At 51.7% G+C, this 26,093-nt stretch overlaps 1 protein-coding gene across 2 annotated transcripts; it reads left to right on the forward strand.

Annotated features, from left to right (window-relative positions):
- Positions 1 to 231: 231 nt before the first annotated feature.
- On the forward strand, positions 232 to 23,385 carry Celf6 (CUGBP Elav-like family member 6). 2 transcript variants are annotated; one of them, XM_070042944.1, is made up of 12 exons: positions 232 to 518; positions 4,194 to 4,276; positions 12,626 to 12,674; positions 17,226 to 17,354; positions 17,458 to 17,537; positions 17,649 to 17,792; positions 18,282 to 18,414; positions 18,517 to 18,663; positions 18,948 to 19,028; positions 19,192 to 19,335; positions 20,747 to 20,902; positions 21,900 to 23,385. In XM_070042944.1, the coding sequence occupies exons 1-11, from the start codon at positions 257 to 259 to the stop codon at positions 20,872 to 20,874; spliced, it is 1,380 nt and encodes a 459-aa protein (XP_069899045.1). In that variant the 5' UTR covers positions 232 to 256; the 3' UTR covers positions 20,875 to 20,902; positions 21,900 to 23,385. The 2 variants fall into 2 exon arrangements, with proteins under 2 accessions (XP_069899045.1, XP_069899046.1); XM_070042945.1 differs by having other exon boundaries at positions 18,951 to 19,028.
- Positions 23,386 to 26,093: the final 2,708 nt, after the last annotated feature.

The following is a 26,093-nucleotide window of genomic DNA, read 5'->3' on the forward strand; positions in this document are numbered from 1 at the left end:
GGCGAGCTCGGGCGGGAGCCCCGGGGAGCGCGGCGCGGGGACCTGCAGCCGGACCCCAGCTTCCCGCCGCCGCCGCCGCCGCCGCCGCCGCCGCCGCCACCGCCCCCCGGGGCCCCGCCCCGGCCCCGCCCCTCCCGGCAGGCCCCGCCCCCGCGCCCCCGCCCCTCCCCGCGGGCCCCGCCCCCCCGCGCCCCCCGGCCCTCGCCTCCGGCCCGGGGAGGGGACGGCGGGCCAGGCGGGCGCAGCGGGCGGGGACATGGCCGCGGCGCCCGGAGGGTCTGCGCCGCCCGCCGGCCCCGGCCCGCGCCTGGCTTTCAGCACCGCGGACAGCGGCGGCGGCGTGAGCGGGCTGCGCCCGGGTCCCGCCGTGCCCACGAAGGACCACGACGCCATCAAGCTGTTCGTGGGGCAGATCCCGCGGGGCCTGGACGAGCAGGACCTCAAGCCGCTCTTCGAGGAGTTCGGCCGCATCTACGAGCTGACGGTGCTGAAGGACCGGCTCACCGGCCTCCACAAAGGTGCGCGGGGTCAGCCCAGCCCAGCCCGGCCCGGCCCGGCCTCCACCGGCCCCCACCACCGAGCCCCACGCCCAGAACCTTCTCTGTGCCAACCACGCTGCCCCTCGGCTCCCCCCGCCCCCCGCCCCGCGCCCCAGCCCTTCGCGGGCCTCGCCATCTGCTCTCCCACCGCGCACCCCAACCCTCGCGTCTGTGAACTTTCCACCTCCTCGCTCGAACCCTGAACCACGCATTCCCAGAGCCCTCTATCTGGAACTACCCCCACTCAGGCCTCGCCTCTTGTGCACACCTCCAGTTTGCACCCCATCTTCTAGCCTCCAACTTCAGCCCACCCCCTAACCCACCCAGAACCTTCCTTTGACTCAGCCTGCTTGCCTCGAAACCCTCTCAGACCCCCAAACTCTGCTCAGCTTCAGGACCCAGACCTCATTCACAAAAATCCTCTGCGATCCACATTCCCCCCACCCCATGTTTGATGGGAACCCCCAACTCTACCCTTTTACCAGCCTTACAACCTTGGCTAGCTCTTCCTATCTGAGTCTGGAACCCCAGCCTCAGCCTAGAACTTCCACCTCCCTATGGCCCTTTTACCTTAGTTTCCCCCTCTGCCGAATCCACTTCTCTTATCTTATAATTCTCCCTCCCCAGCCTTTGACTCCTACCCGAAGGACCCTGAAGGCCTCTGACTTCCCTTCCCTTTCAGGCTGGTCTCGACCCAAGCTCTCTCAGAATGGGTCCCAGCTGATGGTGTTGGGGGTGGGCGGGATTTTTCTCACTGCCCTTGCTGGACAGTGAGAGGCTCCAGGGCCCTGCCCAGCCACACCTCTTTCTTTCTGTAGAGAGGGTGGAGACTTGTTTACATGTAGAAAGTCTGTCCAGGCTGGGCTAGAGTAACCATGGCGGAGTCATAGGATAGTATGAAGAGAAACACTTGTATCTTCCCCCCAAGTCACCCACTTGCCATGGTTTTTTGGGGGGGGCTTGGGCAGGGAAAAGTGGCTATAACTTGCATCCACGATCTTCCTGAGAGAGAGAGGAGTGTCAGGCTTTGGGTCTCATTCCTGAGGGCTGGTATCACCTCTTTTCATCTGGGACAGGGCTCAGGGAAAATGCCCTTAGAAGGGGCTGGGATCATCTAGATAGGGGTGTGTCTTCCATCCCTTGGGGTGGGGCCATGTCAGAGGGCCATGAAATGAACACGATCACAGCATTCCAATTCCTTATCATTCCATCCAACTGTCTTTCTGTCCATCTACTTATAGTAACTTTTTGTATGTTCTAGACATTAATTTTTAGTGTGAGTGTATAAAGCCAATTTTATTGGCTATCTATACAATAAAGCAAGTGAATAGAATGCTTCTAATTCTACGCTTTACAAGTGAGCTGCTGTCAGTTTCTGAACCGTTCCTTCATCCATGCTTTCTCCTCAGTTTGGCTCTGATTCTTCCTAGTTTTTTTTTTTTAATTATTATTATTTGTTGATCTTTCCAACCATGATTCTCCGGATCCTTCCATTCTCCTACACCCTGCCCCCATGTAGGCTCCTTTACATAGCAACAAGGTTCCTGACCCTTCCCAAAGCTCCTCCCCTCCCCACTCCCTGGTTCTGACATCAGATGACATGATTCGGTGGCAGAAGATGGAGCTGTGATGTAAGCGGCATCAGGTGTTTGGTGATTTATTCCCAAACCAACCTACACCTTCCCAAGGAACATGTTTCCTTGTAAGGGGATGGCGGGGGGGGGGGGGGCCTTCAAGTCAACATACTCCACCCTCTCCCCAGAAACAGTGATGTCTAGAAGCGAGAGTGACTCATCTTCCTTCTGATGGCTGGGTACCCAGGGAGGCAGCCACGGGGCTCCGAAAACAAGGCAGATTTCGGAGTTAGAAAGTTCCAATCCTGGCTCTGACCCTGTCACCTCTTAGCCTCAGTTTCTCCCATGGAAATAATCAGGGTTTAGCCAGGAGTTCTTTTAAAGGGTCCATTTTATTTAATAACCCATTCATCTTAAGGCAGCAGCCTGATAGAAGGCACCAGAAAAAAAAATGGACATTTTGCTTTTCTGTGCTGAGGTCTAAATGGAAAATGACAATAAGTTTCTAATGGCTTCCCACATACCATTTCTCTTCCTTTGGCCCTCCTTCCTAGCCTCAAGAGGCTCTTTTATTTTTTTGAAAATACAGATCTCACCATGTCACAACCCTACTGAAAATCCTTGAGTGCCTTTCCTATGCTCTTGGAAAAAGTTCAGACAGAGGCTCACAAGGCTTTATATGACCTGAAGCCCGCACCGACTATTCTGCCCCATTTACCACCTCCACCCACACTAGCCTTCTGTCCATTTCCTGACACAGTAACTTCATCACCCAGTCTCTATTCATACTACTCCCTGTGCCTGAGACAGCCCCGCCCTTCCTGTCACCTGCTTCTAGAAGACTCCATATTCTTCTTGAGGACTCAGTATTTTCCTTGAGAAATCACCAGTCCTTTGGACTCAGGTGCTGTGCTCTTCATGCTTTCTTGTTTGATCTTGCTGCTTCTCTCTTCCAACTCCCATCATAATTTCCCACTAGAGGCCAGGTCCTGGTGACTCACACCTGTAATCCCAGCTACTCAAGAGGCTGAGATGTGAGAATTGGATTTTAAAGCCAGTTGGGCAGTCTCATAGACTCTTATCTCAAATTAACCAGTAAAAAAACCAGACATAGAGCTACGACTCAGTGGTAGATGTCAGCCTTGAGCTGAAAAGCTAAGGGACTGAGTCCAGACCCTGAAATTAAGTCCCAAGACTGGCACAAAATAATTCCCCAGAATAATAAGTATTCTAGGCTGGGAATATGGCTTAGTGGTAGAGTGCTTGCTAGGCATGCGTGAAGCCTTGGGTTCCATTCCTCAGTACCACATAAACAGAAAAGGCCAGAAGTGGCACTGTCACTCATGTGGTAGAGTGTTAACCTTGAGCAAAAGAAGCTCAGAGACAGTGACCAGGCCCTGAGTTCAAGCCCCACGACTGGCAAAAAAAAAAAAAAAAAAAGAAAAAGTATTCTAAATTTTCCAAGTGAACATGTGTGCTATAAGTTTTTGGGAAGGAAGATCCCTATCAGCCTACTGATTCTGAAATCAAATAAAGAGAAGAAGGAGTATTTCCCCCAGCCATGACTTCTTCCCTGTGCCATGCCAGTTGGCCCTTTGAGAGGAGTCAGAATGGAGACTCAATAGCCTGATAGGAGGCCTTCTCTTGAAGCCCAGGATTGGGAAGGAATCGAGGCTGATCCTGGGCCACTCCATGAGTCTGTATCCAAAAGGGAAAGAGAGATCCCGGGTTAAAGTTGAAGGCAAAAGCAGCTTAGGGAGGTTTAACCCCAGTGGGACAGCTGGATGGGTGGGGAGGGGAGAAGTGAGATTGGTTGAGCACGTGACTGGGTATGGACACTTATGTTCCCTGGGCAGGTGGCCAGGAGCTAATGAGGCAGATCTGGGGTCAAAGATGCTCACAGGTGAAGACCCTCCCTTCAGAGAAAGTGGCGGGCGGGCAGAAAACTGTACTTACTCGGAAGTATTTTTGTTTGAAGGAGAGTTGTATTGACTCTGTCAGCTTAATGGTGTCTTGCCAAGAAGATTGTTGGGGGTTTTCAATGACACACACACACTGAGCCCTACCTCTCCCTCCTCAGGCTGTGCCTTCCTCACCTACTGCGCCAGGGACTCTGCTCTCAAGGCCCAGAGTGCACTGCACGAACAGAAGACCCTGCCAGGGGTAAGTGCACCAGGCCCAGGGGCAGTGTCCTGTGAGGCTGGGCTGGAACCCTGGGGTAGCAGCGCTAACGTTCTCTACCTGTGCCCTGAACAGCTCCAAGTTCTGTGTTACACTCAGTCTTCTGGCTCAGAGAAACAGCCCCAAGACTCTGGGACCAAGTGTTCCAGCCCATCTTTTAAGCAGAGACATCAATACTGTAAGCTAAGCTCAAATTGGTCACCTTAGCCAGGTGCTAGTGGCTCAGGCCTGTAATCCCATCTACTCAAGAGTACTGAGTTCTGAGGATCATGGTTTGAAGCCAGTTGGGGCAGGAAAGTCTGTGAAACCCTTTATCTCCAATTAAGTATCACAAAAGCTGAAAATAGAGCTGTAGGCTCAGGTGGTAAAACACTAGCCTTGAGCAAAAAAGCTCAGGCACAGTGCCCGAACCTTGAGTTCAAGTCTCAGGACTGGCAAAAAAAAAAAAAAGAAAAGAAAATTTTGTTCATCTTGACTAAGGACATGACTTCATGTGTCATTTTTCACTGGCGTGGCCATGTATGTAGTTACATGGCTCTGTGGGGATGCCATGTTCTCCAGTCTTTGGGTCCTTGATGGCCCTTTCCTCTGGCCTTCCTGTAATATTTTTTTGGGGGGGTTCCTTTACTCACCAAAATCATCTTCCTTCCACTCTCCAGTCACTTCACTGAAGTTAGAAAGACCTGATGGATAGACAGACAGGCAGGCTTCTAAGCATCAGTAATACTTGATCTGGTCATCACTTAATGGCTATCACTGGATGAACAACAAAGTGGGTTCTCCTGACCATGTGGTCACAAGCCAGGTGCTTGTGGCTTGTTCCTGCTTAACTCAGCAGGCTGAGATCTCAGGATCGTGATTTGGAGCCAGCCCAGAAAGGAGTCAGTGAGACTCTTACCTCCAGTTAACCAGCAAGAAAGTTGGAAGTGGAGCTGTGGCTCAAGTGGCTATAATCCTAGCTACTCAGGAGGCTGAGATCTGAAGATCATGGTTCAAAGCCAGCCCGGGCAGGAAAGTCTGTGAGACTCTTGTCTCCCATTAACCACCAGAAAACCAGAAGTGGCACTGTGGCTTAAGTGGTAGAACACTGGCCCTGAGCTGAAGAATTCAGGGACAGCGCCCAGGCCTAGAGTTCAAGCCCCACAACTGACAAAAAAAAAGTTAAGAGACAGCACCCCATTCCTGAGTTTAAGCCTGAGTAGTGGCATACACATACAAAAGATGCTGATTTCATATCTCACAGACTTAAATTTTATTCTCAGCCCTATCATTAACCAATTCTACATTTCTGGCTATATAACTTCTCCAGCACAGTACCTCATCTCTTTTATTTTTTCTTTTTTGCCAGTCCTGGGGCTTGAACTCAGAGCCTGGGCACTGTCTCTTGAGCTTCTTTTTGCTCAAATCTAGCACTCTACCACTTGAGCCACAGTGGCACTTCCAGATTTTTCTGTTTCTGTGGTACTGAGGAATCGAACCCAAGGCTTCATGCATGCTAAGCAAGCACTGTGCCACTAACCCATATTCCCAGCCTGCAGCACCTCACCTCTAAGAAGTACTAACTCCTTGCTCACTGGGCTGTCATGGGGATTCATTGAGGTCAAGTAAGTGCCTGACACGGAGTGAGATGTCAGAAATACATGATGTTGGGGGTGAGCATTTCTGCTGTCAGGTTCTGTGGTGGTTTCAGACATTAGAATCAGGGAGCATGAGGAACTGCCATTGGTTTTGGCTTGGTGGAAGGAAGTGCTCTCTATGAAGTGAAGGTGTTAAATAACAGAACAAGCTTTGCCAAGACCCCATCATGCTGTGGCCGGGGTGTAAGATCCTAGAGCCAGTCTTAGTGACTGAAACAACTTAAGCGTCACCCTTGAGTCTCAGTATCACCACCACCAACTCTTCATATGCAGGCTGTGGGCATCAGGCAGAGTTGATGGTGGATTCATGCCCTATCCCTGACCAGCTCTGGAACCTTAGCCAAGCCTTTATTTGCAAACTTCACTTCCTTCATCTGTACGATGGAACTCACAGGGTGCTATAGTGGCTAAGTCATGCAACATTCACAGTTCAATCCAATGGCCCAAAGTAAGTTCTCAGCATAGCTAGCTGGTGGTAGGGGCTGCAGAATGGAAGTCTCCATTCACCCAACTGTGGGAGCTGTGACTTCTGTGGTGAGTTTTGAAAGTCAGTGAGACAAATTGTGACCATAGTTACAGAAAGCTGCCTGGTGAAGGCACAGACAGAAGGGCTGGGTGGAGTCATGTGGGACCCTAAGATCTCAGCCCGGGCTGGAGGTGATCTACATAGGCAATGGTCACAGGAACACTTTGTCGGGCAGGCTCAGGGGCTTGGGCTTGATCCTAAAAGCCAAGGAGGGGCACTGATAAAATGAACGAGAACTTTCTCAACCTGCTCCACTATGTGAGGGCCACTGGGGGAGCTCTGCACCCATAGGGGCTCCTGAGATGTGGCTCTGAAACCCTAGGAGAGTTCCTGGGGCAATAAAGCCAAAATAAGTTCATGCCTGTAATCCCAGCTACTCAGGAGGCTGAGATCTGAGGATTGCCGTTCAAAGCCACCCCAGGCAGGAAAGTCTGTGAGTCTTATCTCTAGTTAACTGCTAAAAAGCCGGAAGTGGAGGTTTGGCTTGGGTGTTAAAGTGCCAGCCTGTTAAGGGACAGCATCCACACCTTGAGCCCAAAACTTAGTACCAGGACAGAAAAATAAAAGCAAGTAACAACAACAACAACAATAATAATAATATCTATGGCTGGGTCATTCTTGATGAAGAAGGGACTATATTGGCATCCCCATTTTACAGATAAGAAAACTGAGTCTTAAAAAATAAAGCAACTTATCTGAGGCTGTTTGTAGCTAAATGAGGAGATTTGGGCTTGGAGCCCAATGGGTCTGGCTCCAGGACTTACTTACCTTCTGCACTGTTACCTAAGCCTGCTGGCGGCAGACAGGGGTCTTGGGTGACAAGGGACATTTGCCCTCTCCCATGAACATGGCCTAGCTTCCTCTGCATCTGCCAGAATTGGCTTTATTCACCCTCCCCAGCTTAACAAAGTGAAAATTAATATTTAATTATTCTCCTAAATGGAAATCAATGTCTGCGTTGGCAAGCCCCAGCAAAGTCCGAGGCATCAATCTTTCCTCTAGGCTTGCCAGGGGCAGCAGCAACTTTAGTCAGCTGGGCTCAGGCCTTGCCAGCAACAGTGAGAACTGGTGCCTGGCGCTGTAGGCCCTGGGTTCTGGGTGCTGCTGCCACCTGCTGGAGAAACAAGGACAAGACTTCAGTTTAGGTTCCTGTTGGAAAAGTTCTGTCAACCCCTAAAGAGAAAGACTGGAACCTTAGGGGAAATATTGAGGGATCTGACAGTCTGAGACCTCCTCTCAGCTTCCCTTCCCGGCCTCCGATTGAAGTCTGGCCTCTGCTCAGAACTTCAGTCTGTCCACTGGGCTCCCATGTTCTGCAGCTTTACTCCCAGCTACACTGGCTTCTTTCAGCCTTGCTTTAGAGAGTAAGCCCCATTTCAGCCCCACTTTCTGGGATTCAGAATGTGGGCTCTTATTTGTCTGTCTCCCTGCCTCTGACCTCTCCTTTCATTGGGGAGCAAAGCCCTTCAAACTCAGTGGAGGAAACAAACATAACTGAATAGGGAAGTGAATTTGTTTTTTTTTTTACAAGTTGTACTCTGCACAAAATTGCTTGCACCTACTGCCCAGGGCTCACTTCGATAATCCTAGCTATTTGGGTGGTTGAGAATGGAGGATCATGGTTCCAGCCAGCCAGAGCCGAGAAGTTCACAGACCCCTTTTGGTCACGTAGCTGGATACAGTGGCACACTTTTCATCCTCCTCATGAGAGGCTGAGGTAAGGAGGATCACACTTCCACGCCAGACTGGGCAGAAACATGCTAGAGACCCCATCTCAACAGAGGGAAGCTGGGTGCATTGGTGTGTGCCTGTCATCCCAGCAACAATGGAAGCCTAAAAAAAAAATACTCCAATTGCCTTCTGGGTATGTACCTGAGAAAGAAGTGAGATCCTATCTCAAAAATAACCCAAACTAAAAAAGGGCTGGAGGCATTGACTCAGTAGTAGAGCATCTGCCCAACCAGTGCCAGGCCCTGAGTCAAACTCCCCCAGTATGGTCAAACAACAAGGTGGAGAGGGCAAATAAAAACTAAAATCCAGCCATGCTCTATTGGCCAAGCCTTGCATATTACTGCAGGTCTACATCAGCCCAAAGGAAGGGGTGCTTTTTATTCTTCTAGTAATTCATACAACAGCAAGCAGTTAGCAGATGAGTTTCTAGCCCAGAAATGACTCCCTGCACCCCACTGGGGTTACATCCAGTCAGGAGTGGGGATGAGGACTTGGCGGAGGAGATGCTATCTCCTCCGAGATCTGGTGGGGGGGGCATCTAGAAACCTCTGAAATTTGGGGAATAGAATGAACAGAGGCAGCATCATGCTTGGAAGACAGCTGCAGCCACATATGGGGAGGGGACTGCAGGTGTGACACAAAAGGGAAGGTAGATGCATGCTCAGGCTTTGATGATCAATCAATAGTCTGGAGCTTTGCCAGGTGCTGGTGGCTGACACATGTCATCCTAGCTACAAGGAGGCTGAGATCTGAGGATAGCGGTTCAAAGCCAGCCCAGGCAGCAAAGTCCATGAGATTCTTTTTTTTGGGGGGGGGGTCCAGTCGTGGGGCCTGAACTCTGGGCCTGGGCGCTGTCCCTCAGCTCTTCAGCTCAAGGCTAGCGCTCTACCACTTGAGCCACAGTGCCACTTCCGGCTTTTTTCTTTTTGCTTATGTGGTGCTGAGGAATCAAACCCAGGGCCTCATGTATGCAAGGCAAGCGCTGTACCACTGAGCCACCTTCCCAGCCCCATGAGCTTCTTATCTCCAAAGAACCACCTCAAAACTGAGAGTGGCACTGTGGCTCAAAGTGATAGCGTGGTAGCCTTAAGCAAAAAAGCAGAGGGAGAGTGTTCTGGCCCCGAGTTCAAGCCCCAGGACCCCCCCCCTCCAAAAAAAAAAAGAAGTCTGGAGCTTTACCAGAAGGATGGGAGTGTAAGATTATGGGATATTTACAAAGACAAGAATAAAGGACTCCTTTTCTTTTTGCCAGTCCTAGGGCTTGAACTCAGGGCCTGGGAACTGTCCCTGAGCTTCTTTTGCTCAAGGCTAGCATTCTACCACTTGAGCCACAGCACCAATTCCAGCCTTTTCAGTTTATATGGTACTAAGGAATTGAACCCAGGGCTTCATACATGCTAGGCAAACACTCTACCACTAGGCCACATTCCCAGCCCAGGACTTATTTTCAAAGATGACTCTGGCCACGGTTAACCTCTGGCCAAGGTTAAGTTAAAAGGAGCTGGATACTCATACCTGTAATCCTCGCTACTCAGGAGACTGACATCTGAGGAGCACAGCTCAAGGCCAGCCCTGGCAAGAAAGTCTATGAGACTCATCACCAATTAACTAGCAAACAGATAGAAATGGAGCTGTGGCTCAAGTGGTAGAGCACCAGCCTTGAGTGAAAAAGCTAAGGGGCAGTGTGAAGCCCTGAAATTCAACCTACAGTACGCGCCCGTGCACGCACACACACACACACACACACACACAAACACACACACACAAACACACACATACACACACACACCCCAGAGGGGTACAATACAACATTTATGGCCTTCATGAGACAGACAGACCTAGGGCAATCTCAGCTCAACCACGTACCCGCCATGCAATCATAAACAAGTGATTCAACCTCCTCGGCCTCAGCTTTCTGTGCTTTTAGCATGGGGACAGTACGGATAGCACTGGGAGGATTTAGGGATTCCAGGAAGGGCCTGGCGAATAAGGGTGGAAGGGGCTCTCAATAAATAGTAGCATGATCTCTGTGAGCCTGTGGGAAGGCCCTTGTGGAAGTTACCAGAAAACACCGAGGGCATGTCTGAGTGGTAAAAGGCCTGGGCCTCCAGCCTGAGGCCTGGGCCCTGGCAGGTCAGTGGCGGGGGGGGGGGGGGGGGGGGGAACCTGTCCTCTTCATCACAGAGTGGTGAAGTGGGCTGGGGGGGGGGGAGGGCAAGGGGCGTCTCCCCAGAGCACCAATGAGCATCAGCTCCCAGGAAACCCTCTGGGGAGGGAGGCAGCTGCCATGGAAACGGCTGCTGTCACTCGCACTCGTCACTCTGGGCTCCAGAGAGAGACGCTCAGAATCTATTTAAGAACTAATAAAATAATGATGGTCTTGGTCACCCTCACTGCTCCCCACCCCGCCCCGGGCTTCTGCCCCTCTGTCTTTCCTGCCAGACTTCTCCCTGTTTTTTCCTGATCCCTCATTGCCTCCCCCCGCCCCAAAACAAAACCCCACCTTGTCACCATTTCGTTCCCATCCCCACCAGTAACTCTGTTCCATTGCCCCTTTCTTGATCTGTCCCTTACTTCCATCATTTCTGTCCTGTGTTTCTCCATCTCTGCCCATGTGTCTGCTCTCCGTGGCTCTGGCTCTTGGTCTCTTCCCCCACAATCACAGGTGGCCATGTTCAGGGACGGGTCCTGTCCTCCTGGTCCCTGGTCCCGGCCAGTCCACACCTGTCCAGCTCGCCCTGATCTGCTTGGATTGATCTGTCATCCCCTCTAGACTGCAACCTGAATCCTGCCGGTGTCTCAGCCCCCACCCACAGTCTGGTACACCTCAGGTGCTCCACCACCAGCGGGTGGGCGTGTCCGAGGCTTGGGTGGGGAGAGGGGATGGCACCAGTTCAGGCATGGCCTGCTTGCTTTCCTTTGCTTTATTTAAGAAAAAAAAAAATCCCTCCCCACCCTTCCTATCTCCAAATTTGATCCAAAGGAAATTGCTCAACTGTGACTGCCAAGGTGTTACCATGGTTACCGGGTAGCACTTGTGGCTATGGTAACAGGAAGCTGCCTGTTGTCTCGGCAACGAAGGGACGGAGTGGCCCCTGATTGGTGCAGAAGCAGTGCATTTCCTGAGGGGAGGGGTTCAGATCATCACCTTCTCAGGCCAGTTGGGCATCAGCACCCCTTCCTCCAAGAACGGGAAGGTCGCTGTTCTTTCCTCCTGGCTCTCAGCTGTCTGCCTCTCCCCCCCTCCCACCCCCAAACAATAATCCCTCACAACCCACGCACCCAGCTCTTGGCAGTTTACCAAGACCTTTTGCCTCCCCATTACCTCATGTGGCCCCCACAACACCCATGAGAGGAAGGTGAGATGGGGATTCAATCATGAATTCACTTAGGGTGGTTGGAGGTGGGGGGGTGTGGGGGGGTTGGGGAGGGGCAAATGCTAAAATCACCTAGGACCTTTTTCAAAATGATACAGTCCCTCAACTTAAGACTCCAACATGGTCCCCAGGTGATTAAACCACCTCTGATTAGGGAGCCCTTGAATTAAAAGGCAAAGCTGGTTGGAGTTGGGGGTTGGGGGGGGCGAGGGAGAAGCGAAGCTGCTTTCCAGTTTTGGAACTTGAGTCAGGTTTGGGAGGAGAGACAAGCCCTGGTTCGGGTGTGTGGAAAGGAAGATGGCCAGCAGGCCTGTTCTAAGTCAGGATGTCCAGCAAGCAGCTGGGAAACATGGGTCTGGGGCCCAGGAGAAAATTGTGAGCTGAGAGATGCCAAGTTCTGAGTCATCTTGGTGGGTCACAGCTGGGGATGTGGGTGTGGGCGAGACTATCTAGGAAGAATGAATGGGAAGAGCGAGCTGAGCGAGAATTAGGATGGCACCCTGGACAAGACAGGCATCCTCAGGGGAAGGGAAGCTAGGGAGGGAGTAGAGGGGGTAGGGCGGAGATGGGGCATGGGAGGGGGTCTCTCCAGTGGAGGAGTTGGGGATGAGAGAGTGACTTCCTTCAAAATCATACAGCCATGAAACGGAGGAGTTGGCAGGTAGCATAGCACTGGATCAGATCCCCGATTGTTCAATCTCAGTAACACATAGCATCATGTCCTCCGTTGCAGACATAAAACACAAATGTGCAGTATGGATCACACTCTCCCCCCTCCCCGCCCCCACACCAACTCCTTACTAACTCCGAGAGCCGGAGAGACAGGCCTCCCTGGCAGACAGCCCAAAGCTTCAGCCATCCAGCTCCCTGCCACCCACCCTTCAGGTTCTAGAAGTTTCTCAATTCTTGAGTTAAAGGAAGGTGTCTTGGAGAAAATCTACAATTCCAGTGGGAGTGGAGGGACTAAGGGTCAGATCCTGAGGAGGCTGGGGAGGTGCGGTGGGGATGGCCAGACCCAGGCTTCATACTGAATGGCTTGTATTCATCCGGTGTCTTTCAGATGAATCGTCCGATCCAAGTGAAGCCAGCTGCCAGTGAGGGCCGAGGAGGTAACTTCCCCGTCTGACAGATCTCAGGGCCTCACCCCTGCAGGGGGTGGTGGGTTCACTCCTGGACTCAGGGGATAAGCGGGACCCACAGCTGTACATTCCCGTACACTCCCAGAAACAATACAGCCATTCTAAAGAGGGCTGAGGCTCTGGGGAGCCCAGAAGAAGAGAGCTCTCCCACTTCACCCCTGCAGAACAGATGTTCCTATTTAGCCAGGTAGAACTGACAGGTACATTCGAACCATCAGGCTGGGGTTATGCTCATTTTCTAGATTCTTCTGTTTCCAGAGAGCCTGTCTGTTCTGGGTTCAGGCACATTTGCTCACTAGAATGGTGTGGTTAATCATGGTGCTGATCAAGCTAGGCTGAGGTGACCTGTTTGAGAGCCAGAGTGAGGATCCTGACTCTATTCTTGCCAGGGCGGGGGTTAGTAGCTCCCCAAGAACAGGAGTGATAGAGAGCTTTGGAGTGATAGCTGGCGTCCAGCCAGTCTCCATGCTACAAAGTCAGCTCTGGCTTCTTGCGTCCATTCTCAGGGTCTTTCTCAGTCTGGATCACCCATTAACTAATTGATTCTTTTTGTTTGTTTGTTTTGCGGTGCTGAGGATTGAACTCATGGCCTTGCACTTGCTAGGCAAGTGCACTTCCGCTGAGCTAACCCAACCCACCAACCCATAATTATATTTTTAAAATGCAGCCTAGTCTGCCATTGAACTTAAGACCCTCAGCCTTCCTGAGTACTGTTGGGATTATAGAAGCCATGCCTGGCTTAGTATTATTGTTTTGTCTGAATCTTCTAATTTAAAACCTCCTCTATGGATTTTAATATGTATTTTGAGTTTTCTCTCTCCTTTTATCTTGAAATTTGGTTCAACTCAAAAGTTAATTATTTGTTATCATATGTGTTGTTTGTGATTTATGCCTGGATTGGCAAGGGTTTGCTTAAATATTGGCCTGGATTTTGAGTAGTAACATATATTCCTATCATTTTTGAATTCTTTCTAGGATTCTACTTTACTTAGCATTTAATAACTAAATTTTGAGTGAGTTGTTCACTATTAGCATATTTGAGATCAACCAATTTTTTTCCAGTGTTGACTTTGTATCTTACAACTCTGCTGAATTCATTTATTAATTCTGGCAGATTTTTTTTAAACAGTCAAGCCCACTGGGTGCCAGATGGCTCATGCTTGTAATCCTAGCTCTTCAGGAGGCTGATATCTGAGGATTATGGTTTGAAGCCAGCCTGGGCAGGAAAGTCCATGAGACTCTTATCTCCAATTAACCACCAAAAGCTTGAAGTGGAGCTGTAGCTCAAGTGGTAGAGAGAGAGAAAAAAAAGCCCAGATACAAAGCCCAGGCCCTGAGTTTAAGCCCCAGGACTGGCACAAAAATAAAATCCCTCTTGATGCTTATCATATCTGGTCAGAAGACTCTTTATCCTGGATATTTCCTTCACTTCCTTAGTCTTCTTGTCTTCTTATGCCATCATCATCACTAACAACTTCAGAAGGAGTGTTTTGCTTCAAGTGTGGTCACCAGCAGGACTTTCTAGGATAGCAATCAGGGATTGATTTGGTAGTTGGTGCTCTAAGGCTGAGACCTTTCCCTACAACTGTCTCCGTAATAAAGGCATACGATCATCATAGAAATGAGTAATTCTCTGGGGCCTGAAAACCAGAAACTTAAATATATCAGGCAAAGCCTGCTTTCTTGAGTAGCATCCTGATATCCTTTTGGGAGAGGGTAAACTGCATCTACTCTGGATTTCTGGCCTCTCAATTCTGTCATTTGCTGCATTAAAATCCCTGACCTGGGCTGGGAAGGTGGCTCAGTGGTAGAGTGCTTGCCTTGCACGCCTGAGGCCCTGGGTTCAATTCCTCAGCACCACATAAGCAAAAAGAAAAAAGCCGGAAGTGGTGCTGTGGCTCAAGTGCTGGAGTGCTAGCCTTGAGCTGAAGAGCTGAGGGACAGCGCCCAGGCCCAGAGTTCAGGTCCCACGACCGGACCCCCCCCCAAAAAAAATCCCTGACCTAGGCTGGGTGCTGATGGCTCACACCTGTAATCTTAGCTACTCAGGAAGCTGAAATGTGAGAATTGCAGTTCAAAGTCCTTAAGACTCATCTCCAATGAACCACCAGAAAACTAGAAGTGGTGCTGCGGCTCAAAGTGGCAGAGCACTAGCCTTGAGGGAAAGAGCTCAGGGACAATGCCCAAGCCCAGAGTTCAAGTCCCAAGGCCAACCCCCCCCCCAAAATCCCTGACCTAGATGATCAGCTACACAAAGATCCCAAGCTTTCCTTGGGTTTGAAAACTTTGGTAAGAAAGAGCAAGGAGTGTATACAGTGATACCACTGGATCATGGCTTTTCAACTATGTCTCAACCCCACAGCTCTGCTGCCTTCCAGTTCCTTCCAAACCAGGAAGGTTGACTCCCATAGCTGATATTTTGTATGTGTTCAGTTTTCTTGGGGCTCATCACCACAGGATGCTTCCTCCCCCCCCCCCCGCCACCCCCCAGTCCTGGGGCTTCAACTCAGGGCCTGGGCACTGTCCCTGAGCTACTTTTGCTCAAGGTTAGCACTCTACCACTTCAGCTACAGCGTCACTTCTGGCTTTCCCTGTTTCTGTGGTACTGAGGAATCAAACCCAGGGCTTCATGCATGCTAGGCAAGCACTCTACCACTAAGCCACATTCCCAGCCCCCTGGGCTGCTCTTCTCCAGGTATTTCTTTCCTGTCTTCTTGGGTTCCTGAACAGACTCTGCTTTATCTGCTGTCTGGAGCACTATCCCCATCTTCTTGGCCAGTGATTTCAAAGATCTTTCCCACATTCTGAGAGCTGAGGGAAGATCCAGCAGATGGTATCGCAGCCCCTCTTTCCAGGCTTTTGTTGAAATATTTCCACTTTTCTCTTACATTCTGAACTTCCTCCTAGTATTTTCACTGAAGCCATGTATTCCATCCCTTTTTTTCTTCCTGCAAGATTGAAGGAGTCAATGATTGTTTTAAGGGCTCTATTCTGTGGCTAACAACCCCTGAAGCAAAGATTGGATTGGAGTCTTACTACAACCAGGCAGTACCTTCTCCAGAATTCCATCCCCTTCTCCCTTAGATCTCTGGACTCTGTTTCTCTGGACTGCCAGCAGGATTCTGCTGAAATACCTTCTGCCTGCCATATTTCAACTGCAGTCCTGCCCCTCTCCCCTCCACACAGAAACAGCATCAGCAGGATCCCCAAGGCAGCCCAAGCTGAACCCCCAGACCACTCAGGTGAAATTTGTCTGTTTTTTTTTGTCAGTCTTATTTTTTTTTCCTATGGTGCTAGGGATCAAACCAAAGCCATGTGCATGCTAGGCAAGTGCTCCATGGCTGAACTCCATTTCCAACTCACCAGGGACATATGGACAACACCTGTAACCTCTGCAGCTGACTTTGATGTGTCTGTTCTGTTCTTCCATTCCACTGTCACCCAAGGTTTATGAGCCCCCCCCCAAGTCTTGTCTCAGCATGCAGGATCCAAGGATCCCCATCTGCCTAGTCAGGCTTGTCAAGGAGTACATAGAAGAGTTCAGGGTGGGTTTTCCTGAGCTGCAGAATCTTGAAGCTTGAAGAGAGATCCCATCCATCCCCACCTACCCCCCCCCACCCCCATCTATGGCTGAAACAATTCTATCTTCAAAGACTGTAGTTTGGTAGAGAGGAGCTGGATTTTAACAGTAGGTCCAGGGGGCTCCTGGGTAGGAGAGTGAAAGAGGCCTGGCTCCTTCAGAGGAGGCAAATCTCTCATTGACTTCCAAACCCAAACCTCCAGCCCTCTGCAAAGAAGGCAGGCCCTGCTTCAGAGTCCCTTTCTGCAGCTCCCACTGGAAATGTGCAGCTCTGGCACCAGCAGACTTGTTTTCCAGTGGTCACCCGGGTCGATAGGCAGAGTTTCTTCTATTGCAGGAACATTTGGGGAAGGACCAGGGCAGGCGGGGCAGGCTGGGGAAGTTAGAAAGGCGATCACAGGGGTTTCAAGACGACCCTAGAAGTTAGGCAGGGGGCTGTGGGTGGAAGTTGGAATTAAGGAGCGTGGTTGAAGGGCACAAGTGTAGTGGAGAAAATACTCCAGTTGGTGACAGAGAAACTCTGTGGGCCCCGGGCAGGGCACTGGGCTGTATCTGATGCCACTTGAGTCTGAGGGTGGGGCAGTAAGGTGGCATCTGTTTTCTGTGCAGACTTAAGCAGGACCCTCTCCGAGGTGAGCCAGAAGGGTGTTTGGTTCTAGCCACTGCCCAGGGCAGCAGTGCAGCCTAATACAGAATCCTTCTCCAAGCACCCCGGCTTTTCATACAACCTCAAATGAACCCAACCAGCACCCTCTGAACCACAGCAAGGAGACCCAATACAGGGCTGGACCCACCCAGGGGTGTCTGGCCGGATCACCTCCCGCCAGAGCAGCAAGGGGCCCCGGTTTCTCCAGGACCCAGGGGTTCCCGATGGAAATCCTTTCCTGGAGAGCTGCCCTGCGCCCCCCTGCGCCCCGGGTCACTCCTGGCTTTGTCTCCAGAGGACAGGAAGCTGTTCGTGGGCATGCTGGGCAAGCAGCAGGGCGAAGAGGACGTCAGGCGCCTGTTCCAGCCCTTCGGCCACATCGAGGAGTGCACGGTCCTGCGGAGCCCCGATGGGGCCAGCAAAGGTGACCCCGGCCGCCCCGCGGGACTTGGGGTGACCTCCTCACTCGGGGCGCTTGACCTTGGCTGGGGTCGCGCCATCCATCCCGTCCCTCTCTCCCACCCCAGGCTGCGCCTTCGTTAAGTTCGGGAGTCAAGGCGAGGCCCAGGCGGCCATCCAAGGCCTGCACGGCAGCCGGACCATGGCGGTGAGGGCGCGGGCTGGGTGAGGGTGAGGCCCGCGGGCGCGGCCGGGCGCGCGGGGGGTCGGGGTCGGGGTCCGGACCGGTCACCGCGCCTCCCGGCCTCGCCCTGCCCAGGGCGCCTCGTCCAGCCTGGTGGTGAAGCTGGCCGACACCGACCGGGAGCGAGCGCTGCGGCGGATGCAGCAGATGGCGGGGCAGCTGGGGGCCTTCCAGCCGGCGCCGCTGCCGCTCGGCGCCTGCGGGGCCTACACCACCGCGGTAGGTGCGGGGCGGCGCGGGCGCGCGGGCTAGGCCGGGAGGAGCGCTCGTGCACGCGCGCGGGCGTCGGGGGGCGCGCGGGCTAGGCCGGGAGGAGCGCTCGTGCACGCGCGCGGCGTCGGGGGGGCGCGAGGGCCCGGCCTGGGAGGAGCGCTGGTGCACGCGCGCGGGCGTCGGGGGGCGCGAGGGCCGGGCCTGGGAGCAGCGCTCGTGCACGCGCGGGGGCGTCGGGGGCGCGAGGGCCCGGCCTGGGAGGAGCGCTCGTGCACGCGCGCGGGCGTCGGGGGCGCGAGGGCCGGGCCTGGGAGCAGCGCTCGTGCACGCGCGGGGGCGTCGGGGGCGCGAGGCCGCTGCCTGAGCTGAGCCTCCCCGCCCCGTCCCCGCCCCGTCCCCGCCCCGTCTTGGTCCCCGCCCCCGCCCCGTCCCCGCCCCGTCCCCGCCCCGTCCCCGCCCCGTCTCCGTCCCCGCCCCGTCCCTCCTCCCCCAAAGATCCTGCAGCACCAGGCAGCCCTGCTGGCGGCGGCCCAGGGGCCCGGCCTGGGCCCGGTGGCCGCGGTGGCGGCCCAGATGCAGCACGTGGCGGCCTTCAGCCTGGTGGCCGCGCCGCTGCTGCCCTCGGCAGGTAGGGCGCAGGCCCGCGGGGCCCGGGCGGCGCGGAGAGGGGCTGGGGGCGGGGGGGGGGGAGCGTCGGCCTGACCCTCCCCCTCCCCTCCCAACCCCGCAGCCGGCTCCTCGCCTGGAGGCGGTCCTGGCACACTCCCCGGCCTGCCTGCGTCCATCGGGGTCAACGGATTCGGTCCCCTGACCCCCCAGACCAACGGGCAGCCGGGCTCCGACTCGCTCTACAATAACGGGCTCTCTCCTTACCCAGGTGGGCACCGCGGCTCCGGGTCCCGAGCTCCACACACGCGCCCGGCCTATCACCTGGGCTGCACCCCTGTCCCCCTGTCCCGGGCACCACTGTGCAGGCACGGGGTGGGCAGGGGGACTTGGGAGGGGATTAGCCCGTTCTCAGGGGTCAGCTCACCCCCCCCCCATCCCCTAACGACCTCTCTTGGTACTTAGCCTCAGTTGAACTGGCCACAGCTGGCCAGGTGCCCGGCCCCTGCTTAGGGAGCGCCCCGGGGTCACTGCCCTCTCTCCTTCTGTCTCCAGCAGCCTACCAGTCGACCTACGCACCAGTGAGCACAGCTTTTGCCCAGCAGCCTTCAGCCTCGCCCCAGCAACAAAGAGAAGGTGAGGGAGTGACCAGGTGTCCTGGAAGGGGGCATGGGGGAGGGGAGGTGTTGGAGATCTGGGCCTGGTCCCTTTCCCTGAACCAGCCTCACACTGTTCCCATGTGCCTGGAGGGCTCTGGTCAGGGTTCATCCCCTGAACCAGCTTCACGCTGTTCCTGCAGGCCCGGAAGGCTGTAATCTCTTCATCTATCACCTGCCTCAGGAGTTTGGCGATGCAGAACTCATACAGACATTCCTGCCTTTTGGAGCTGTTGTCTCTGCCAAAGTCTTTGTGGATCGAGCCACTAACCAGAGCAAGTGTTTTGGTGAGCTGAGCGCCATCCCAAGGCCTCTCCCAGTCTTAGCCTCAGGATTCCCTGCAAAGGCTACGTAAAGCAGTGATTTCCAGAGACTGAAAGAATGAATGAACTAAGCCTAGACCAAGAACAAGTTCACTGGGGAAACTAGGAGGTCCAGGCTTTGGAATGTGGCCAGAACAAGAGAAAGCATCTGAGACCTAAGATACCCTCTAAGTCCAACTGCAGTTGGACTTAGACCAAAAGAAAGAGGGAGGGAGGGAAGGAGGGAGGTGCCGCGGACCGGGTTCTGTCGGGAAGACGGAGGATACCTAGGGGAGGAACCTGGAATAGGATGGGGAGATGGCAAACAGACAACTCACACACATTAGGAGTGGATGCTGAGTGCTGAGTGCGATTTAATGCAGAGGATAGCACACTTTTATAACAGAAGTCTCATGAGAAAGGGCAAAAGGTTACACAATCTTGCTGCATGGCTTCTTTCTTGGGTGGTCACCAGCTGGGCACCTGATAGGCATTTGTCTCGGCTTATCTCTAAGGAATACAATGGGTTTGGGTTTCGATGTTTGTCACCAATTAACCATTACCTATTTTTATAGAGGCCTTAACTTTCCCATAAGATCTTTCCTGTCTCTTCTTTAATAGTAAACTTTAAGGAGACCTAGCAATTCTCTTAGTAAATAGCAGGAAATTCTCTCTCCTAAATAATTATCTCAGCAATTGCCATACATTCTTTCTGTTTTAACTGAGCCTATAGCTTCTTGTAAATCCCTTACAAATAATTCCTTCTGCTGAAGTGACTTTGTGAAACCCCCAATACTTTTATATTTACTTATAACTTGTCTACTAGCCTCCATAAGAGGGGTTTCAGGGTAGCACTTAACTATGGTGAGTTAGTCATATTTTTAAGACACTCATCAGATATTGGAGTCATCAACACTCTTAAGAAAGAGCTTTGAATAAGGGAACGTTGACAATGAGCAAGTACAAAAAGCAGTAGAAACAGTAAAGGATTAACAGGCACTCTTATGAGGGAAAGAAAGACAGAAACACATCTTTTCCCAGGGGTTTGTCCAGCCTTTCAGTAGTAGGCCTCTTAGAAGCCCTATTCTCTGAGGTAGACTTTGGTAAAGTCCCAATACTCAGAGATAGGTCTCTGAAGCCCCTATCTTGGTCTGATAGATGGTTTCCCATGCTAAGCAGACTCCACTGGAGTCGGCGTGGCAGGGAGGGAGGGAGGGAGAGAGAGAGAGAGAGAGAGAGAGAGAGAGAGCTCCAGCCAACACAAGCCAGGAAAAGAAAGACACACTGGCCCTGCATCCTTCCAAGGAAATCTTAGGACATTTGCTTCCATAAATACGAGTGTGTGTCCATTGTTTATGTGTGCACGTGTGTGTACCTCTCTTCCCACATCCTCCAGGATTCGTTAGTTTTGACAATCCAACCAGTGCCCAGACTGCTATTCAAGCCATGAATGGCTTTCAGATTGGTATGAAGAGGCTCAAGGTCCAGCTAAAGAGGCCTAAGGATGCCAACCGGCCTTACTGACCTGTTCTCACTGACCAGCTACAGAAAGGTGAGTCCCCCATGGGTGCCAGGCACGGGTTGACCAGGCCTTTCCAGTCTTGACGTTCCTTTTGGGATGTCGGGGGCAGCCAAAGAGAAGAGCCAGGAGCTAAAATGGATCCTTGGATAGAGATAGTGTACTTTCCCTGTAATCCAAGGACTGAGATAAGTTAGATAATAGTCCTACCTCCATGTTCTGCAGCCATTTCTACTCAGATGGAGCCTTAGAGGCTGCAGAAGTAAAGGCCTATGCAGGGAGAGGACCAGGGGAATGTGATTATATCACCTTGTGAAGGAGCCATACGCTATGACTTCTGACTTCAGAATGGAGTAATGGACAACCAGGTAGTGTTTGAACAAAGATGAGATAAGAACCGGGCACTGGTGGCTCACACCTGTAGTCCTAGCTACTTTGAAGGCTGAGATCTAAGTAAGGACTGCAGTTCAAAGCAGGTAGGAAAGTCAGTGATACCCTTGTTTCCAATAAACTACCAAAAAGCTGGAAGTGGGCTGTGGCTCAATGTGGTAGAGCACTAGCCTTGAACAAAAGGTCAAGGATAGTGCCCAGGTCCTGAGTTCAAGCCCCAGAACTGGGGGGGAAGGGGAGGAAAGACAAGATGTTAGAGCTGAGATAATGATGGTGAATGTGGGGGTGAAGGGAGGGAGGTAAATATGTCCAGATGTTGAATCCTCAGGGCCTGGAGGTGGTTCTAGCAGAACCACACGTCCACAGAAGGCTACCTGCAACTCTGAGATGGACTGTTCCTAAAGGTCTATCTGGAGTGAACTGCCCAGGAGTCCCCAGCAGGGATATTGGTTAGGGTCACTTTGGCACCCAGAGTCTGGCTTCAGGGGACCAAGTTGCTTGCAGGGAGAGAGGGGCTGGCTCACTCCACTGAGATGTCACAGAGGAGGCAGGTTACTTTGCTTTGCCCTTTAGGGTGACTTTTGCCTTCTGCCCTTCTTCTTCCTCTCCCATTTCTTGATCAATGACTACCCAACAACAGAAACTGAAGAGTGAGAAGAAAAGGAAAAGCACAGACATGTGGGCGTGGCCCTTCCGGAAGGAGCAGCAGCAGACAGAAGTGGATCAGACCCAAGGCTGGCACCTGGTGCTCAGGCCACTGGGAACTCTTATCAAGGGGCTGTTCTGCGCCTGTGCTCAGGCCAGCGGAGCAGCGGGGGGCCAACGGCGGAGGACCCACTGACCGTGTGTGGAGGACCAGAAGAGGGTCTGGGGGGTGCCACATGCTTCTCAGCAAGGGAAGCCTAGATTCACTTCATCCAAAATCATATCATTCCTTAGAGTTTAGGGACCAAAGGACTATTGCCTTTTTTTTTTAAAGAATATATATAAAATATATATCTATATAAATTAAAACAAAGAAAAAAAAACAAGAGAAACAAACAAAAGACAGTATAGAGTCTCGTAAAAGCTGCCTTTAAATATCCCCAGGAGACAGGGTGAAGGAGACCCTTGCTAGCTCCAGCCTAGGCAGAGGGGGCTGTGGAAAGATTGTGCTGTGTCTTGTCCTTCCTCTAGCCACTGCCCAAATTCTGCCCTTATAAAAGATGGTGAAGGGTTGATCTTGGCTTGTGTGCAGGTTCACGAGGTTCTGGAGGCAGTGGACTTGTAACACACAATCCCCAAACCCAGAGAGCTGCAGGAGCAGCTGGCCTGTTCGGGACCCCTGGGCCAGCAGGAGTGGGGAACCGGCCTTTCCCTTGCAGCCAAACCATGTAAGCCTTTCCCAGTTTAAATAGGCAGAGGCCTTGCCTCATTGGCTGAGCTGGAGTCACTTCCTGTTTCCCCTCCCCTTGGGCCAGCCCCAGTGTCTTGCTCCAGGCCACCTTCTGTCTCAGTTCAAATCTGCCTACCTGTACCAGAGACTCTGGGTACACGCAGAGGGCCAGGAGCACAGAACTTGGGAGGTTTGCCGCTGTATATACTGCCATTGAGAACGGGTCATTGTCACTGTGTTGAAGCTTCAGACTTAGAGGTCCCTCTCTACCCAGGATCTGGGAGGGAAGTAGATGTTTTGCCAAAATACTTCTTCATTCCTTTAAAAAGTCCATCTTTGCTATGCAGGAGTGTCTCTGAGGTGCTTCTAGATGATGAGCAGTGTTGACCTTAGAAGTGGTGTGTGCTGTCTGTCTCTGTCTGTCCGTCGTGTATAGTGGATACCATATAAAGCTGATCAATGGTGGTGCTTCCTGCCTGCTTCTGTGAGATGGCCAAAAGCTTCAGCCTAGGACACCAGGACTTGGCTTGCCTGGGTCAGCGTTTCCTGATCCTGCAGGGCCCCTATCTTCCTTCCCCCCACCACGATCATGGAGCAGCCTAGTCTAGGGCTCCAGTTTTCAGGGAAGGGGAGCTTTGATCCCAGATGTGGCTGAGGCTGGAAGCCTGTGATCTGGTGTCATTCAGAACATGGCTGGGGGCGGATGGCTCTTCCTTCACAAGAGTTTCTAAGAAAACTTTTTGTTCCCACCTGTTGCTCTGTCTTTGACTCATTTTTGGAGAGAATGGAAGTAGGGCCTAGGTGTGGTGATAGCTTTTAGTCCATGCACACCATTTCCAAAGGGAAAAGGAGCAGCACAGTGCTCGGAAGTAGACCAAACAACTCTGGACACAGGCAGACATAGGTAGCGCCTACACATCCACACAGGCAATCACTGGGTCCTCCTAGTGCATAGTGTGAAGCATTGTGCAAGGTGCTAGGTCCACTACCAAGTACCGGGAGTTAAGGGAAAAGATGCGCATCAGTTCAGGTACAATGCAAGTCCATACAATGTTTTTACTAGCACAAGTATACCTAATTCAGAGCCAGAGGTTGGGGCTGGTGGGTCATGCCTGTAATGCTAGCTACTCAGCAGGCTGAGGTAGGAGGATCCTGCTTCAGAGCCATCCAAGGCAGAAAAGACTTAGAGACTCTTACCTCCAACAGCAAAAAGCCAGAGGGGAGGTGTGGCTCAAGTGGCAGAGTGCCAACTGTGAACAAAAAGCCAACTGAGAGTGCAAGGGTTGAATTCAAGCCCCAGTATCAGCATATATACATAAATAATGCCTACTTCAGGTTTTGTTCCTGAGGGGAGATGGACAAAGGCTTCCTGAGGGGGTATCAAGGAGGAACACAGGTATTTGGAGTATTAGTGCAGTGGCATCGTGTGTGTGTGTGTGTGTGTGTGTGTGTGTTTGTGTGTGTGTTTGTTATAACATGTCAGGTGTGGAGCTTGAACTTGGGGCCTGGGTGCTATCTCTGAGCTTTTGTGCTCAAAGCCAGTGCTCTACCAATTGGTTAATTAGAGATAAGAGTCTCCCAGACTTTCTTGCCCAGGTTGGCTTTGAACTCAGATCTCAGCCTCTTTAGAAACTAGGATTTCAGGTGTGAGCCACTGGTACTCATCCTAGCAGAATCATTTGGAAAAATTATTTCTATCATCAAGAAATAGTGATTACCATTTATTTCCTTTTTTTTTTTTTTTTTTGTTGGTCGTGGGGCTTGAACTCTGGGCCTGGGCGCTGTCCCTCAGCTCTTCAGCTCAAGGCAAGCGCTCTACCACTTGAGCTACAGCGCCACTTCCGGTTTTCTGGTGGTTTATTGGAGATAGGAGTCTCACGGTCTCTCCTGCCCGGGCTGGCTTTGAACTGCGATCCTCAGATCTCAGCCTCCTGAGTAGCTAGGATTACAGGCGTGAGCCACCAGCGCCCGGCTTATTTCCTTTTCTTTCATGTTGCAGATAATGGGTGTAAGACAAGTAGCATTTCCTATCCCTAACTCAGTATGACTGAGTCATGTCACAACACCTGAACCAAAATAGCACATACGGTGTTTTGCAACATACTTTAGAGTGTGAGTTTGGGGTGTGGACTGTGATTCTCAACCTGGAGGGTGTGGTGTTATCTAGGTCAGGGGCTGACAAACTTAGGCTTGTGTACCAAGTAGCCATACTTTTTTGTTTGTTTTGTTTGTTTGTTTGGTGTGTGTGTGTGTGTGTGTGTGTGTGTGTGTGTGTGTGTGTGTGTGTGTGTTGTGTGCCTGTACTGGGGTTTGGACTCAAGACTTAGGTACTGTTCCTTGGCTTTTTTAAACCCAAAACTGGCATGCTACCACTTGAGCCACACTTTCAGCTTTTTGATGGTTAATTAAAGATAAGAGTTTCACATAAACTTTCCTGCTATCCTGGGCAGGCTTCAAACCATCAGCCTCCTGAGTAGCTAGGATTACAGGTCGGAGCGCCTCACTTTTTTTTTTTTTTTACATTTTAAAGTGATGACTAAAAGCAAAAAGAAAACAAGAAAAAGGCGATATATATATATATATATATATATATATATATATATATATATATATACATACATGTATATCTATCTATCTATATATCAATGCCCAAGATATTGGCCTTTCCTTCAAACAGAAAGTTTTCTGGAGGTCATCGGCAACTTGTATAGTGTCTGACTTTACATGACATGGTGTCTTTGTGTATGCATGTATTAGTCTGGACCCTTTCAGTTTTAAAGTGTCAGAAAAACAAACACAAATATGTCTAAGCCAATGGAAAAGGACTGGGCTCATATAACCAATAATGGAAGAATGTTTCTGCCTTCAGGCATAGGTAGATCTAGAAATTCAAAGGATGCTATCTCTCCTTTTTTTTTTTTTTTTTTTTGGTGGTCGTGGGGCTTGAACTCTGGGCCTGGGCGCTGTCCCTCAGCTCTTCAGCTCAAGGCAAGAGATCTACTACTTAAGCCACAGGGCCACTTCTGGTTTTCTGGTGGTTTATTGGAGATAAGAGTCTCATGGATGTTTTGCCTGGGCTGGCTTTGAACCATGATCCTCAGATCTCAACCTCCTGAGTAGTTAGGATGACAGGCGTAAGCCACTGGCACTGGCCACAGATGCTGTCTCTCTTGACATAAGATCACAGAGGTCACAATGGCACACACACACACACACACACACACACACACACACACACACACACACACACACACACACACACACACACACACACACAAAACGGCACACGCCAGTAATCCCAGCACTGGGAAGGAGGAGGTGTGAGGATGGTGAGAAAGGCCTAGGCTACATAGTAAGACCTTGTCTCAACAAGAAAGGTAAGAAGACCACGTACGTTCCCACCATCCTTTCCTTCTGCCCTCCTGCTGTAGCTGTGTAGAACAGAGATCCAGAAAGCGG

The sequence above is a fragment of the Dipodomys merriami genome, unplaced genomic scaffold (assembly GCF_024711535.1).
Source record: "Dipodomys merriami isolate MVZ:Mamm:240054 unplaced genomic scaffold, mDipMer1.0.p SCAF_33, whole genome shotgun sequence".
Taxonomy (NCBI): domain Eukaryota; kingdom Metazoa; phylum Chordata; class Mammalia; order Rodentia; family Heteromyidae; genus Dipodomys; species Dipodomys merriami.

Excerpts from the sequence above, each read along its gene's own strand:
- Celf6 (XM_070042944.1), top strand. The coding sequence starts at position 257 with ATGGCCGCGGCGCCCGGAGGGTCTGCGCCGCCCGCCGGCCCCGGCCCG. Across the intron at positions 17,355-17,457 it reads CCCCGATGGGGCCAGCAAAG|GCTGCGCCTTCGTTAAGTTC; the intron begins GTGACCCCGGCC and ends CTCCCACCCCAG. Across the intron at positions 19,336-20,746 it reads TAACCAGAGCAAGTGTTTTG|GATTCGTTAGTTTTGACAAT; the intron begins GTGAGCTGAGCG and ends CACATCCTCCAG.